This window comes from Phacochoerus africanus, chromosome 3 (assembly GCF_016906955.1).
Source record: "Phacochoerus africanus isolate WHEZ1 chromosome 3, ROS_Pafr_v1, whole genome shotgun sequence".
In the NCBI taxonomy this organism is placed as follows: Eukaryota; Metazoa; Chordata; class Mammalia; order Artiodactyla; family Suidae; genus Phacochoerus; species Phacochoerus africanus.
Window position 1 is genome coordinate 130667666 of NC_062546.1, and position 14876 is coordinate 130682541.

Sequence of the window (14876 nt, forward strand, 5' to 3'; positions counted from 1 at the left end):
CCATTTATGATAAAAGCTCTCCAGAAAGTCGGCATAGAGGGAACCTGCCTCAACATAATAACAGCCATATATGATAAATCCACAGCTAACATCATCCTCAACTGTGAAAAGCTCAAAGAATTTCTGCTAAGATAAGGAACAAGACAAGGATGTCCACTCTTTCCATTTTTATTCAACATGGTTTGGAAAGCTTAGCCGTGACAATCAGAGAAGAAAAAGAAATAAAATGAATCCAAATAGTAAAAGAAGAAGTAAAACTGTCATTGTTTGCAGATGACATGATACTATACAGAGAAAATCTGAGAGATGGTATCAGAAAACTACTAGAGTTCATCAATGAATTCGGTAAAGTTGTAGGATACAAAATTAATACACAAGAATTACTGCTGTGGCACAGTGGCCTGGGTCACTGCTGAGGTTGCAGTTTCAATCCCTGGCCTCGCATAGAGGGTTAAGGATTGGGCACTGCTACAGCTGTGGTGTAACTCTCAGCTGAGGCTTGTATTCAATCTCTGTCCCAGGAACTTCCACACACTGAGAGTGCAGCCAAAAAAAGACAGACAGACAGAAAAATAATACACAGAAATGTCTTGCATTTCTGAACACTAACAACAAAAGATCCAAAAGAGAAATTAAGGAAACAATCCCATTTATCAACACATCAATAAGAATAAAATACCTAGAAATAAATCTACCTAAGGAGGCAAAAGACCTATACTCTGAAAACTATAAGATGCTGTTGAAAGATATGGAAGAGGACACAAACAGATGGAAAGATATACCATATTCTGGATTGGAAGAATCAATATAATCAAAATGACTATACTACCCAAGGCAATCTACAGATTTAATGCAATCCCTATCAAATTACCAATGGCATTTTTTCACAGGACTGGAACAAGAAAATTTAAATTTGAATGGAAACACAAAGACTCCCAGATAGCCAAAGCAATCCTGAGAAAGAAAAACGGAACTGGAGGGATCAGGATCCCTGACTTAAGACTATACTACAAAGCTATATTCACCAAAACAGTATGATACTGTCACAAAAAAACAGAAATATAGATCAACAGAACAGGAGAGAAAGCCCAGAAATAAACCCACACACCTATGGTCAACTAATCTATGACAAAGGAGGCAAGAATATACAATGGAGAAAAGAGAGTCCCTTCAATAAGTGGAGCTGGGAAAACTGGACAGCTGCATGTAAAAGAATGAAATCAGAATACTCTCTAACACCATATACAAGAATAAACTCAAAATGGATTAAAGACTTAAATGTAAGACTGGATACTATAGAACTCTTATAGCAAAACATAGGCAGAACACTCTTTGACATAAACTATGGCAAAATCCACCTAGAGTAATGAAAACAAATATAAGACAAAAGAACCTAATTAAACTTAAAAGCATTTGCAGCAAAGGAAACCATAAGCAAAATGAAAAGATAACACAGAAAATGTGAGAAAATCTTTGCAAGTGAAGAGACCAATGAGAGTAATCTCCAAAATATACTAACAACTCATGCAGGCCAATATCAAAAAAAAAAAAAAAAAAAAAAAACTCAATCAAAAAATAGGCATAAGACCTAAATTGACATTTCTCTAAAAACATACATATGGCCAAAACCACATGATAAAATGCTTAATACTGCCAATTATTAGAGAAATGAAAATCAAAATTACAATGAGGTGTCACTTCACACCACTCAGAATGGCCATCATCAAAAAGTCTAGACACAATAAATGCTGGAAAGGGTGCAGATAAAAGAGAACCTTCTCACACCATTGTTAGGAATGTAAACTGGTTCAACCAATATGGAAGTTCCTCAAAAAACTAAAAATAGAACCATCATATGATCCAGCAATCTCAGTCCTGGGCATCTATTCAGAGAAAACCATAATTTTAAAAGATATATGCAACCCAATGTTCACTGCAGTACTATTTACAGTAGCCAAGACATGGAAGCAACTTATTTGTCCATCCACAGAAGAATGGATAAAGAAATTATGCCACATATATACAGTGGAATATTACTCAGCCATTAAAAATGAAATAATGTGATTTGCAGCACTATGGATGGATACTAAGTGAAATAAGTCAGACCAAGAAAGACAAACATCATATGATATCACTTATATGTGAAATATTTTAAAAAAGCTAATAATGAACTTATTTACAAAACAGAAACAGACTCAAAGACTTTGAAAACAAACTTACAGTAACAAAAGGGTACAGGTGTAGGTGGGGAAGGATGGATAGGGGGTCTTGGATTGGCATGTGCACGCTATTGTATATGGAATGGATATTCAATGAAACACTGCTATAGAGCACAGGGAACTCTACCCACTATTCTGTAATAACCTATATGGGAAAAGAATCTGAAAAAGTATGAATATGGGTATGTGTATAAGTGAATCACTTTGTTGTATAATGGAAATTATCACAATATTGTAAATCAACTATACTTCAATAAAACATTTAAATGGAGAAAAATAAAACTACCTCATAGGATTTTTGTGAGGAGTAAACAAAAATAATAATAGGTAATTTGTAAACACATAATTTTTTTATATAAGTGGTTGCTATAAACTGAATATGTTCCTCCAAAATTCACTTAATCCTTGCAACAATCCTATGAAGTAGATATATTTATGTCTTCATTGCGAAAGTGAAGAAACTGAAATATAGAAAAGTTAAATAACTTACCCAATGGTCACAGAGCTATAGGATAGAGCCAGGATACTAATGTTAACAACCTGATTCTAGAACCTTCTCTTGCAACCTCTCTGGCATACTGAGAAGTGAAAACAGGGCATTAGGAAATTAGAAGGTTAGTGGAAACTTAGGCAAAAATAGTTTCAAATAAAATGATGAGGACAAAGGATAGCTTGTAAGAGACTGAAATAGGCAATGCAATGAATAAATAAAATGAATTTCTGTAACTCTTTATTATGTTTAACTGCATGAAACTGCCAATACTTAAACCAGTTTTGACCAACTCAAATGGAATTTTCTCATGGTTTAACCTAATATATGTGCTAATTTATGAGTATAGTTTTCAAGAAACTTAACTTTAGAATTAAAAAGTAGGAAAAGGAAATAACAGTTTTCAAACTCTCAAGGCTACATGTACCTGTGTTTTTTAACAGATCTGAAAATTGCTTCAAGCCATCTCATTCTGACAGGAGAAAAATGTGCCTACAGTTAAAAATATCAAACATGAGATTTGTGAATTGTATTTCAGTAGTAGAGGAAAATGTTTTAACCAATCAACCACATTTCTTAACATCGGGATACTTACAAAAGAATACATCTGGTTATTGTCAGAAGCAGAAGCTACCAGCACTTTCTACATGTTAAATTCTCTCTCTAAATCACAAATTGAGAGCTATGATTTTATCTACAATATCATCCAAAATTTTCTGAGGATTATTTTCTGATACATTACCTGGATATTTTAGTGACCTTCCTCACTGATTTCCATTGGCATGCAAGGACTAGATTCATAATTATCTGAATCTACAACATTACACGAGTCGAATATACTGATTATAGATCTTCAAAAGCTGATAGATAGCTTTTATCTCAGAGGTTATCCAGTTAATTTTACAAAGGACAAAACAGAGCCATGTAGAGGTTAAATGAATGACTTTCCCCAGGTCATACACTATTCAGAGAAGATTTAATTCTGAAACCCTCACCTCCCAATTTCTAGTTCTTAGTATACTTTTTACTATGTGGTGCCTATTTTTTTCTCCTGTTATGTAATGCAGGCCAATCTCATTTTCTTTTTCTTCTTTTCAACTGGATTTCTCAGTCAGCTAACCTTGATAATTATTGCAAGAAGAAGCAACAGGCTGAAATGGCTTGGTAAGCCAAGAAACTTTCTGGCTATGAGGGGAGATTCCACTAGAAGTACGTCTCCTAGATGCTGGGACTTCACTTCTGTTCCTTTTTCCCACCCCTTTTAATTCCTGTGACTCTCTTTTGTTTCCCCAGCATAGTTTCAGACTCTAAAACAAGCCTTTTGACCTCCACCTTTGCCTTACCTTTAGTATTTAGCTGCTTGTGGGTTTCTGCCCCATGGCCTGGCCTGCCTTCTGGTATTCTCTTATATCTTGGATTGTTTAACTGATTTCTCATTGATTGTTTCACCTCTTAGCCTTGAGCTCTAGCTTTGCTATATTCTTGGTTTTCTTCATAAGTGATTAAACTCAATTATAAATCCAGTGATACCTGATTTTTCTTGGTAAAATCATATGAATTTTACCAAGAAAGCCATTGGGAATTGCCTTGTCTGTGTGAAATCCCTGATTTACTCTGCAAGCTTGGTGACTGGAGTTTGAAATAATTCCTGTGGGTCACAAAGGAAGCTTCCTCGATATAAGTAAATCTTGTTATAGAAAATGTTTATGTCGTCCTAAGTTATGTATCAGTCTAAAATGCAATTTTTATTAGTTTAGTAGACTTCATTTTTTAGAGCAGTTTTAGGTTCACAGCAAAACTGAGTGGAAAGTACAAAGAGTTCTGGGTATTTTTTTTTTTAATTGACTAGCTGTAAAGAAAACTTACTGTGATTTATGTTACAAGATGAACTATTTTTAATTTATTATTTGAGAAAATCTACTCAGGAGCTAGCTAAACTAGATAACTATGCCATTGTCTCTTGGCTTCAGATACAGCCTTCATTGTCTGCCCCAAGAAAATAGAGGTGGACCCTGTAACTCTTTCTGCTTTGCAGCTGGTACAGGGCTTAGCCATGTCAGAAAAAGATGCTGGAGGGATGCTGAAGAAGGAAGGGCCCTTCCTTCTTAGCTGCAGTGTTTACTCCTTCTCGCTCCTGCTTTGTGGCTGCCAGCAGCAATGTGTGAGGGACACCCAGTGGTGCCTGTGCCCATGGAGTTTCATTGTACCCCATGGACAGTTTTCCATCACATTTCTGAGGCACTCCCATGGTCAGATTCCCACCGAATCTTCCAAGCGCAAGCATTGCAGTGGTTGACTTCCAGCTTTGGCCTCCTGTGCCCAAGTAGAGTGTTTCCTGCTTGCTCAGTGACTGGAAACATATTCTGGATGAGCCCATCCAAGAACCATGCAATGGGCCACAGCTATACCTTCTACAATGAGGTCTGAATCTCAACCGAGAAGGTGGTCCCACTTCCAAATTTGTTTCTTCCATGAGAACCCTCCTTCAATCCTGAGATATTCTTTAAAGTTCTCTTTATCCCTTAATATAACAGAATTTGTTAGAATTAATAATTCTGTTTTTTTTTCTTTTTTTAGGACCACGCCTGTAGCATATAGACGTTTCCAGGCTTGGGGTCAAATTTGAGCTGCAACCGTAGGCCTATGCCATAGCCACAGCAATGCAGGAGCCAAGTTGCATCTGTGACTGACACTGCAGCTTATAGCGACACTAGATCCTTAACCCACTGAGCGGGGCCAGGGATCAAACCCACATCCTCAAAGACACTATGTTGGGTTTTTAACCCACTAAGCCACAACATGGAACTCCTAGAATTAATAATTCTTTATCTTAAACTTTCCCTATTCAAATTACTACATTGTCTCCATCTCCTCACTGACCCTGATTGATACAGTAACCTTGGGAAAAATAATTTTAATTTTTCAGCGCACTCATTCATAAAATGAGGAAACTGGGTTAGCTGATCTCAAATGTCCTTTTCAGCTCTAAAATCACATCATTCTAGGGAATTCAGGGTTTTTCCTATATAGGTACATCTGAAGTATACTAGAATGAATACCATACTGCACGGTATAATCATGTATTCTCAGCCTCGGTCTTTGTAAATGGGTCTCCCTTTTTATCCAAATAATGGTTTCCTCCTTCTGGGTCAAAATATTAAGTCATATCAGAAGCCAGAATTATGACATGTACACGGTAGGCAATCAAACACTATAAAATCCTCTGTGAGGATCTTAACTAGGAAGCTATCTAAGAAACAAAATGAAAAACTAGAGAGTCATATATGAATATGAGAGTTTAAAAAAACATTACATTATTCTATCCATTTGTGAATATAACTATTGCAAGGACACATTACATATAGAGAAATGCCCTCTGATATTTATGCTAACACATTACAGAAGATCCCATTCACCTAACACATTACGGAAGACCTCCATTACCACACAATTTAAATTTTTTCTTTTACCTTTCTCTGTCTTTTACTGACTGTTCAGCCATTAATTTCTTCAGTTCTTCAAGACGCTGAAGATCTCTCATTTCCATTTCTTGCCATTTCTGTTCTTTTTTAGCCCAGTATTGTCTTATCTATGGTATAAATATTACATAAAATTTAAATTAACAACAGATATAGAAAAAAAGGAACAAAGGTATAACAACATTATCCACTGGTTCATTTAGCAAAGACTGAATTTGAATGGCACCTCGTCTTTTTGGTCTCTTAGATCTGCATACAATATACTGACAACAGAAAAAATAAATTAAAACATGAAAGTACATGTCCTGAGAAACTGCACGGTATAACAATTTCTAAAGTGGAAATGTAACTTGTGCTGAGACCTAGAGTTTTAATCTATGGCTAAAATAATCAACTTTCAGGGAACCACAATAAAAGCATGTTATTGTCTCTAAAGTATATGATCTACCTGTTACTCAAGAATATTTTTATCCTCTTATGGTAATGTAGTCTTTAACAAATATAGCATTAAACCTATTTTTATTTTAAAAGCATGAGCTTATTTATGCTAATGGACAGCAGGATGTTGAAAGCTTTCTGCTTCTAGGGAAATGACAGGAGATAGGTGGGAGGAAGGAGGAAAAGAAAAAATTAGCAAGGTTATGATAAATAGTATTCTGACTTATGTGGTAACATGAAGGATAAATTTATCAAGCTCAAAAACAAAAGCAGTGTTCTCACTAAGTATGTTTTACTTCCCTTCTCTGGAAATGGAGGCAGAACAGGAAAACCTGAGGCACACATAAGCTATGTTCAGGGGGCTGAAACCATTATTCAGGGTTCCCCTAGTGATGGGGCAGTTGAAGTTCATGTTTAATTGACAGAGCCATTCAACCATTCTGGCCTGCCATGTTGTGGCTGGGTCTAGAGACTGGCTCTTGCTGGTAAGGAACAGCACCTCAATGCTGAATGGTAGTGAGTGACTTCCAGCAGAAGGGCTGTGGTGGGAGGGTGTTAGTCTCATCCCCAAGATGGCATTTTCTCTCTCTCCCTTCCTCTTTCTTTCTTTCTTTCTTTTTTTCTTTTTTTGCTTTTGTAGGGCTGCACTTAAGGCATATGGAAGTTCCTGGCCTAGGGGTCGAATTGGAGTTGTGGATGCTGGCCTATACCACAGCCACAGCAATGCCAGATCTAAGCTACATCTGTGACCTACACCAAAGCTCACAGCAAAGTTGGATCCTTTAATCCACTGAGCGAGGCCAGGGATCAAACCTGCATCCTCATGGATACTAGTTAGTTCGTTACCACTGAGCCACAATGGGAACTCCCTTAATTTTCTTTTTATGGCCACACCCGAGGCACATGGAAGTTCCCAGGCTAGGGGTTGAATCAGAGCTGTAGTCACTGACCTTTGTCACAGCTATAGCAACCTCAGATTCTTAACCCACTGAGGCTAGGGATTGAACCCGCATCCTCATGGACACAATGTCATGTTCTTAACCTGCTGAGCTACATCAAGAACTCTGCATTCTCTCTTTTGAGAAGGGAATATGAAAAGCTAAGTTTTTTCCAGACTTGCCCAGCAACAGGGTCTCTGAATCCTGGGAGAACCAAAACAGACAGCCCAAGCACCACAGCCATGGCCACAGCAACTCTGCAGCAGGGCCTGCCATACTAGAAGTCACAATAGTGACATCCATTCAGTGCTTAACTGGATGAGTGCAAGGTAAAGTAATTCCCCTCCAGAGATGGCTGAGATCTGAATCTAGGGAAAGCAGAGATAAAGCTAGAAAGGGAGTGGCACCAAAGATGGAAGATGAAAGAGAGGCTAGGGGAGTTCCCGTCGTGGCGCAGTGGTTAACGAATCCGACTAGGAACCATGAGGTGGTGGGTTCGGTCCCTGCCCTTGCTCAGTGGGTTAACGATCCGGCGTTGCCGTGAGCTGTGGTGTAGGTTGCAGACGCGGCTCGGATCCCGCGTTGTGTGTCTCTGGCATAGGCCGGTGGCTACAGCTCCAATTCGACCCCTAGCCTGGGAACCTCCATATGCCGCAGGAGCGGCCCAAGAAATAGCAACAACAACAAAAAAGACAAAAGACAAAAAAAAAAAAAGGCTAGGAAAGGGAGAAAAAGGAAACACTGACTGCTATTTCAGAGTCCTAACTAATAAATGCCAGGGCTTTCTATTAATGCCAGGTAAGGAGATGTTAACACCATTATATTATCTGCCTCTGGGTTTATAAGTGATCTTTATTTTATTCTTTGTGCTTTTCTGTGCTACCTGATTTTTTGCAATGAATATGTATTTCTTTCATAATGAGAGGGGAAAAAAGATACTTTAAAGTTTGAAAAAGAAAAGACTGGATTAAAGGACATTTTTCTCTAGGTTCCAACAAACCAATAATGTTGCTTACTCCCAGCAGTGACCTTGGAGAGAAGTCAGTGGTCTGTCTGCTGACAATCCCTTGACTACAAGTGGACCAATCCCAGGTTGCTGGTATTCTCAAATCACTGACACCTGTACAGGCCCTAAAACTATGTCACACCCGAGGCTTTTTGGCATCTAAGAACCACTTATCTCCATCTTTGACTCTGTCATCCTCAGCTATTGCCATGGCACAAGAATCAGTCAATACCTCGTGCTCTCTCCCTCTCTCTCCCTCCCTCTCCTTTCCTCTCCCTCCCTTTCCCTCTCTCTCTCTCTTTATCTTTCTCCCTCTTCACCATTTGGACTGAAATTCTTCAGAGTGAAGGATGCTTTTCTTTTGATGCCCCATGTGCCAGGAAGCTGGGGAATGGTTCAGGCATTTTCCTCCTTGTTAATGGCTATTTTGAGGCCATGATGCTCTCCTTCTCCTGTTCAATGCCTTCTTCTCCTGTTGTTTACTCCATGTGGCTATATCACCCTCTACCTGTCATGAGCACTGGGATGTATGGACTTCCAGGTCACTCTCAATATTCATTGAGAATTCATATATGTGAGTCCCAGCCATACAGCACTTGTCCAGAACAACTCCTTCCACTGTCCTAGGCAACTGTAGTCTGAAGCCCCTCCAAACTGCTAACTCATAGCCCCATGATTTCCTCCATTCCAGTGAGCCATCTCCTCCTCCAGGATTCTACCATCATGGAGAATGGCTCCAATTCTGAAAGTATCAATTATAGCCATTGATCTTATGACCAGAACCTATGACCCCTTCCCCATCATCCTCTGTGTTCCAGTCATATACTTTTATTCTTCTAGTATAGCCCTCACCATGAGGCTTTGCTAATTACCCCACTCTCCCACTAGATCATAGAAACTGTAATTTATTTATCTTGGCAACTTCTGATAGCAACTAATGTGTGTAGAACATAGAATATACTTAATAAAAGTGATGGGTGAATGAATTACCCAAATGCAGACACTGGTACCAAACTGATGGTTTCAGCTGAATCTTTATTGACAATCAGCATTCCTTTCTTGAATTCCTAGTCAGTGCCTCTCAATTGCTCATGGTGGTATTCCAAAACCTGTTCACTATGTTAAGCTCCATGCCTGCCTCTACTTATTTGCTTTTATCAGAAGAAATGCAGATCCTAAAAGATAGCTTCCTTGATGTCCTGCACCTCAGAGGAAAAGGTGTCTTTCCTTCCTCCAAGACATATTCCTCACGTAGGCTCCAGGTCCTATCCCCCAATTCCTTCTCCATAACCATACTCCATCATCTACCCTTCTTTTCCTGGTACCATCAGCCTTTGCTGCTTCCTTCTCCTCACATGCACATTTTCCTACACAAATCTCATCCATTAGCAAAATTTTAAAGAATTCTCTTTGGACCTCCAAGACTGAAGCACCACACTCTTTATTGTTCTCTTTCAGTCAAGAATATTTACTGTTCTCCCGTTTCACATCTCCTATATTACGTCTCACCCATGGCATTCCTACTCTGCCTCCACTCTAGTTCACTACTCTTACCAGTGACTACCCAATGATCAAACCAAATTCAATCCTTATTTTACCTAATGTCTCTGTGCATTTGATTTCTTCAACTCTCATCTATAGTCTTAAGGAACTACTGACTTTGGTATTCATTTAATTAAAAAGTAGTCATTGAGCATCGGCTTTAAGCCATACACTGTGCTATATTCCTGGGATATGGTGAAATAATATGAGAAATAAGGCCTTTGCCTCATGGAGCTGGGAGATTCTAGGAGTGAGAGATAATCAGTATATGAATGAATATCACATGTTAAATTCTAAGGAAATAAGTATGGTGATGATTTAGGAAAATTTGAGTAGCACTATTAGAAAGCATATTTTTAAATGACATTTTGATTAAAAATTGAAAGATGAGAATGAGACAACCACAGGAAAAGATGAGGGAGGTCCATGCAGAAAGTTCGAGCTTTAGGTACAATGTTGTTGAGTGGGGCAGACCTTGCCTTGAACATGCTCAGAGTTGGGAAGAAGCCAGTGCAGCCTGGAGCAGGTGATGTGAGTTAAGACTGGAGATGAGTTTGGTAAGCTAGATGGGGGCTAGATGATTAGGTCAGGATTTAGTTCTAGAAACAAGGAAAAGTCATTGAAGGGTTTAAAGCAAGGAGTGATAGGATGCGACTTAAATTTTTTCTTTTCTTTTTTTTTGGCAGCCCGGAGGCATATGGAGTTCCTGTGCCAGGGATCAGGTCTGAGCCACAGTTTTGAGCTATGTGACAGCTGCAGTGCCTGATCCTTAAACCACTGTGCCAGGCTGGGGACTGAACCTGTATCCTTGGTGCTGCAGAGACACCACTGATCCCATTACACCACAGCGGGAACTCCGTAAACTTTTTTTTTTTTTTTTTGGTAGCAGCATGCAGTGGCTTGATGTGAGTTCTCGGTTCCCAGATCAGGGATTGAACTCTGGCCCCACAGGTAAAAGCACTGATTCTTAACCACAAACCACTAAGGAACTCTAAATCAAAAAAAAAAAAAAAAAAGAGCTTGGGCTATTAAGTGAAGAATGGATAGTAGAGGAGCAAAGGAGAAACAAGGAGACCAAATAGAATAAGGCAAAAATGAGCACTTTGATTTGGGAAACTAAGTATTCAGAAATGAGATGTGCTTTTGAGTGGAGTGGGACACTCATTGAAAGATTAGAATATGGAGGTGGAAGGAAAAAGGAATCAAGGGTAATTCCTAGGTTTTTGCTAGAGCAACTGGATAGATGATGATACCAATAACTGAGATGGGAAATTGGAAGAATAACAGGTTTGGGAAAAGATAGGAACTCTGTATCAAATATTAAGCAATTGACATGACTGTAAGACATTTAAGTAGAGATTCTAAATAAACATCTGGAGGTACAGATGGGTGGCTTGATAGAGAATTCAGGGCTGGAGGTCTAAATTAAGGAGATAACTACTGAAAATGGTATTTGAAGCCAGAGGACTGGATGAGATCTGTACAAATGTCAACAGAAGAGAGCAGGTGGTCATGCGCTTTCATGTTTATCTGCCTTTTGCAGTTTTCCCAACCAGCATGACTTCATTTTCGTCTTCCACTTGTCAATCTTACTCTGCCATTAAGACCAAACCAATACCGTCTCCTTGAATCTTCCTCTAAACTCTCTTGGGAAAAATATTAGCTCCTTAATTAAGGTTTATTACCCTCCCTTCATTGTTCTGCCTTGTATTCCTTAATTCTTTTTCAGGAGGGCCTGTCACTGGATTGTTACTAATACATTTGGGCATTTACTCCTTGGCAGGCATGCTCTGCCCAGCCTTTGTTGCCTGCTAAATACCACCTGTCCCATATTTAAGGCTCAGTTTTAGCATTGCCTTCTCAGCCTTCCCCTTCTCCCTCTCTCCAGATATAGTTAGGTGTACCTTCTAAGGCACTATTTATGTATCCTCAGTGTAGCACTTCTGTATTGATCTGCATTATTCCTCTTCGAATCCCTAGTAGGTTGTATCATGTCCGACACACAATAGGGCTTAAGTGATCATCATTAGGTGAGTGGAAGCATTTTCTGGTAGCTTGTCTGAGAATAACAAAGTTGTAGATGGGAATCAGGCCAGCAGTTTTATTTGCAGGATGGTTAAGTCTGAACTAAACACTCCCCTAAGGACAGTTCCATTCGCTTTCCATCAATCAATGAGAGCAGGGAGTGTGTGCCATAAGATATTGTCTTTCCAAGCTTCAAACTAAAGTTAAGATTCAGTGTATTTAACTAGCCCTTTGGGACATGCGATGAGACAGATTTTAAACACACTACTTTTTAGATTTTTTTGAGGGATGTTTATAACATTCCAATGATAGGGGAACCAGCACGTTCCTATACATGATGAGTTGAATTTAAAGCTTGTCTCTTGGAGTTCTCTTGTGGTTTAGTGGGTTAAGGATCTGGCATTATCTGTAGTGGCTTGGGTTGCTGTTTCCAGGTTTGATCCCTGGCCCGGGAACCTCCCTACACTGTAGGTGCAGCCAAAAAATAAATAAATAAAGTTTAAAGCTTATATGTTAACTTCCAGATGAGGTTTCTAGATGAAACTTGCTTTTCTGAAAACCAAAATGGGTCCTCATTATCCTCTACCTCCTCTTGTTATCTCTGATTCATATTGGACAGTCCTCTTTCATAACCCCATGTTTTGTTCATTTTGGTAAAGTTAAGCCAGCAAAAGTATAAACAAACTGAAGAAACTATTCTCTTTATGGATTTATGAGCCAAAGTAATGCTACGCTATCTTTTCAGAGGGCTGAGGATCATTTTTATGCCCCACCTTACTTTTGTAATCTTTCAAACAATTTGTTTGCTATTAAAAACTCCATTAATAGGGAGTTCCTATCATGGCACAGCAGAAACATATCAGCTAGTATCCATAAGGACGGAGGTTTGATTCCTGGCCTCACTCAGTGGGTCAGGGATCTGGCATTGCTGTGAACTGTGGTGTAGGTTGCAGATGCAGCTCAGATCTCATGTTGCTGTGGCTGTGGTGTAAGCTGGCAGCTACAGCTCAGATTCAACCACTAGCCTGGGAACTTCTATATGCCACGGGTGTGGCCCTAAAAAGAAAAAAAAAATGAAAATCAAAACAAAACAAAAAACAAAAAACCAAACTAATAAACATGATGTTTATGGTATTATGGTACATGAGAGTTTAATTTTTAAAAATTTAGACTAATATCCATAACCATTAAATTATATTTCTTTTACTCCTTCAGTCCAAGAATTATATATAATTCAGTATGAAATAAGAATCTCTTGTCTACACATAGAAACCAGAAAGTTAAGGTTAAAGCATTATAGTAGGAAGACAGTTTGGTCTCTGATTTCAAGCAACCTATGCGTTGTTGCATCTTTGAACAAACAGACCTCTGTACTTTACTCGTAGGTCATTATTCCATAGGTTTTAGTGACTTACTCAGGGGGAGGTCATAATTCTTAACCAGATACACAAAATATATCAAATAGGAAGTACAAAACATCCAGTTCCTTTCCTTATAAACCACTGAGATAAAGAAATTGTTACTCCATTTTCTAGATTCTAATTTACTTAGCTAATTCCTTGCATTTTATATCTTTTTTACTTTTGACTTAGAATATGCAACCTCCCCCACAAAAGTATTGTTGCTACATGTAAAAACATGAGGACCTCTTAATTTTAAAAAAGTATATATATATATTTTTTTACTTTAAATTTTTCCTACTTGTTGGAGTTCCTGTCATGGTTCAGCAATAACGAATTTGACTAGTTTCCATGAGGACTTGAGTTCAATCCCTGGCCTCACTCAGTGGGTTAAGGATCTGGCATTGCCGTGAGCTGTGGTGTAGCTCACAGACTCGGCGTGGATCTCATCCTGCTGTGGCTGTGGCTGGAAGCTGCAGCTCCAATCCGACCCCCAGTCTACAAAGTTCAACATGCCACAAGTGCGGCCCTAAAAAGCAAAAAAAAAAAAAATTCCTACTTGTTTAATTTACATGAGTCTATATCACATAAAATCACCACCAATTGAAGTCTGACTCTTCTTTCTATGCAATCAATTTAACAATCATCTATATTTTGCTCCATAAATTTTCACACATTTGCATGGACTTCTGAAAGGTAAGGAACATGCCTTATACTGTAGTATTTATTTGCATCGAGTATATCACAACTTGTAGATGAGAGATACAAGATATATATTTGCTAAACCACTCCAGTGAAAAACAATTTGGAAAAGCAACATTGCACACAATATTTTTCTTATATCAACTCATATAAATCCAAAACTATTAATAACACATCCAAATAGACAATAGCGACAGACCACAGACATCACTGGACCACTTCATTTAGTCATGTCAGGTGTGGAGGTACATTTAGTCCCAACAGAGCACGGGGATATGGATGGTACTTCTCTATGTCAAGTTGTCCATGGAAGCCAGATTACAGCGTTTCTGTGCTATAGATGGACACTTGGTCACTTCCACCCTCAAAACCTTTCTGCCAATATTATCTCTTCTGCACTTTATGGCATAGAGATCTCTGTGGGCTTTAATCTAAGATGTGCTGAAGCTTCTGAATAAAAATTTGGCTCCAAAAGAATTACTTTGCAGGGTGTTCTTTATGCAAAGATGGAAAACGTCTCTACGTGGGTAGGAAATCAAAGTTAGTTCTTCGGTTTTTAAAATAGAAAGTCAGTTTCTCCACTATCCTGCCTGGTTATCTAAATTTAATGACCCTCCTTTCAGGCCACGATTCAGAC

General features: G+C 38.6%; 1 protein-coding gene across 1 annotated transcript in view; it reads right to left on the reverse strand.

The window, feature by feature from the left end:
• Positions 1-14876, reverse strand: part of CCDC148 (coiled-coil domain containing 148) — a 278930-nt gene that overhangs the window by 59020 nt on the left and 205034 nt on the right. Inside the window, exon 13 of the mRNA XM_047772670.1 lies at positions 6180-6298. Coding sequence (XP_047628626.1) covers positions 6180-6298 — 119 coding nt within the window. The remainder of the gene's footprint in view (positions 1-6179; positions 6299-14876) is intronic.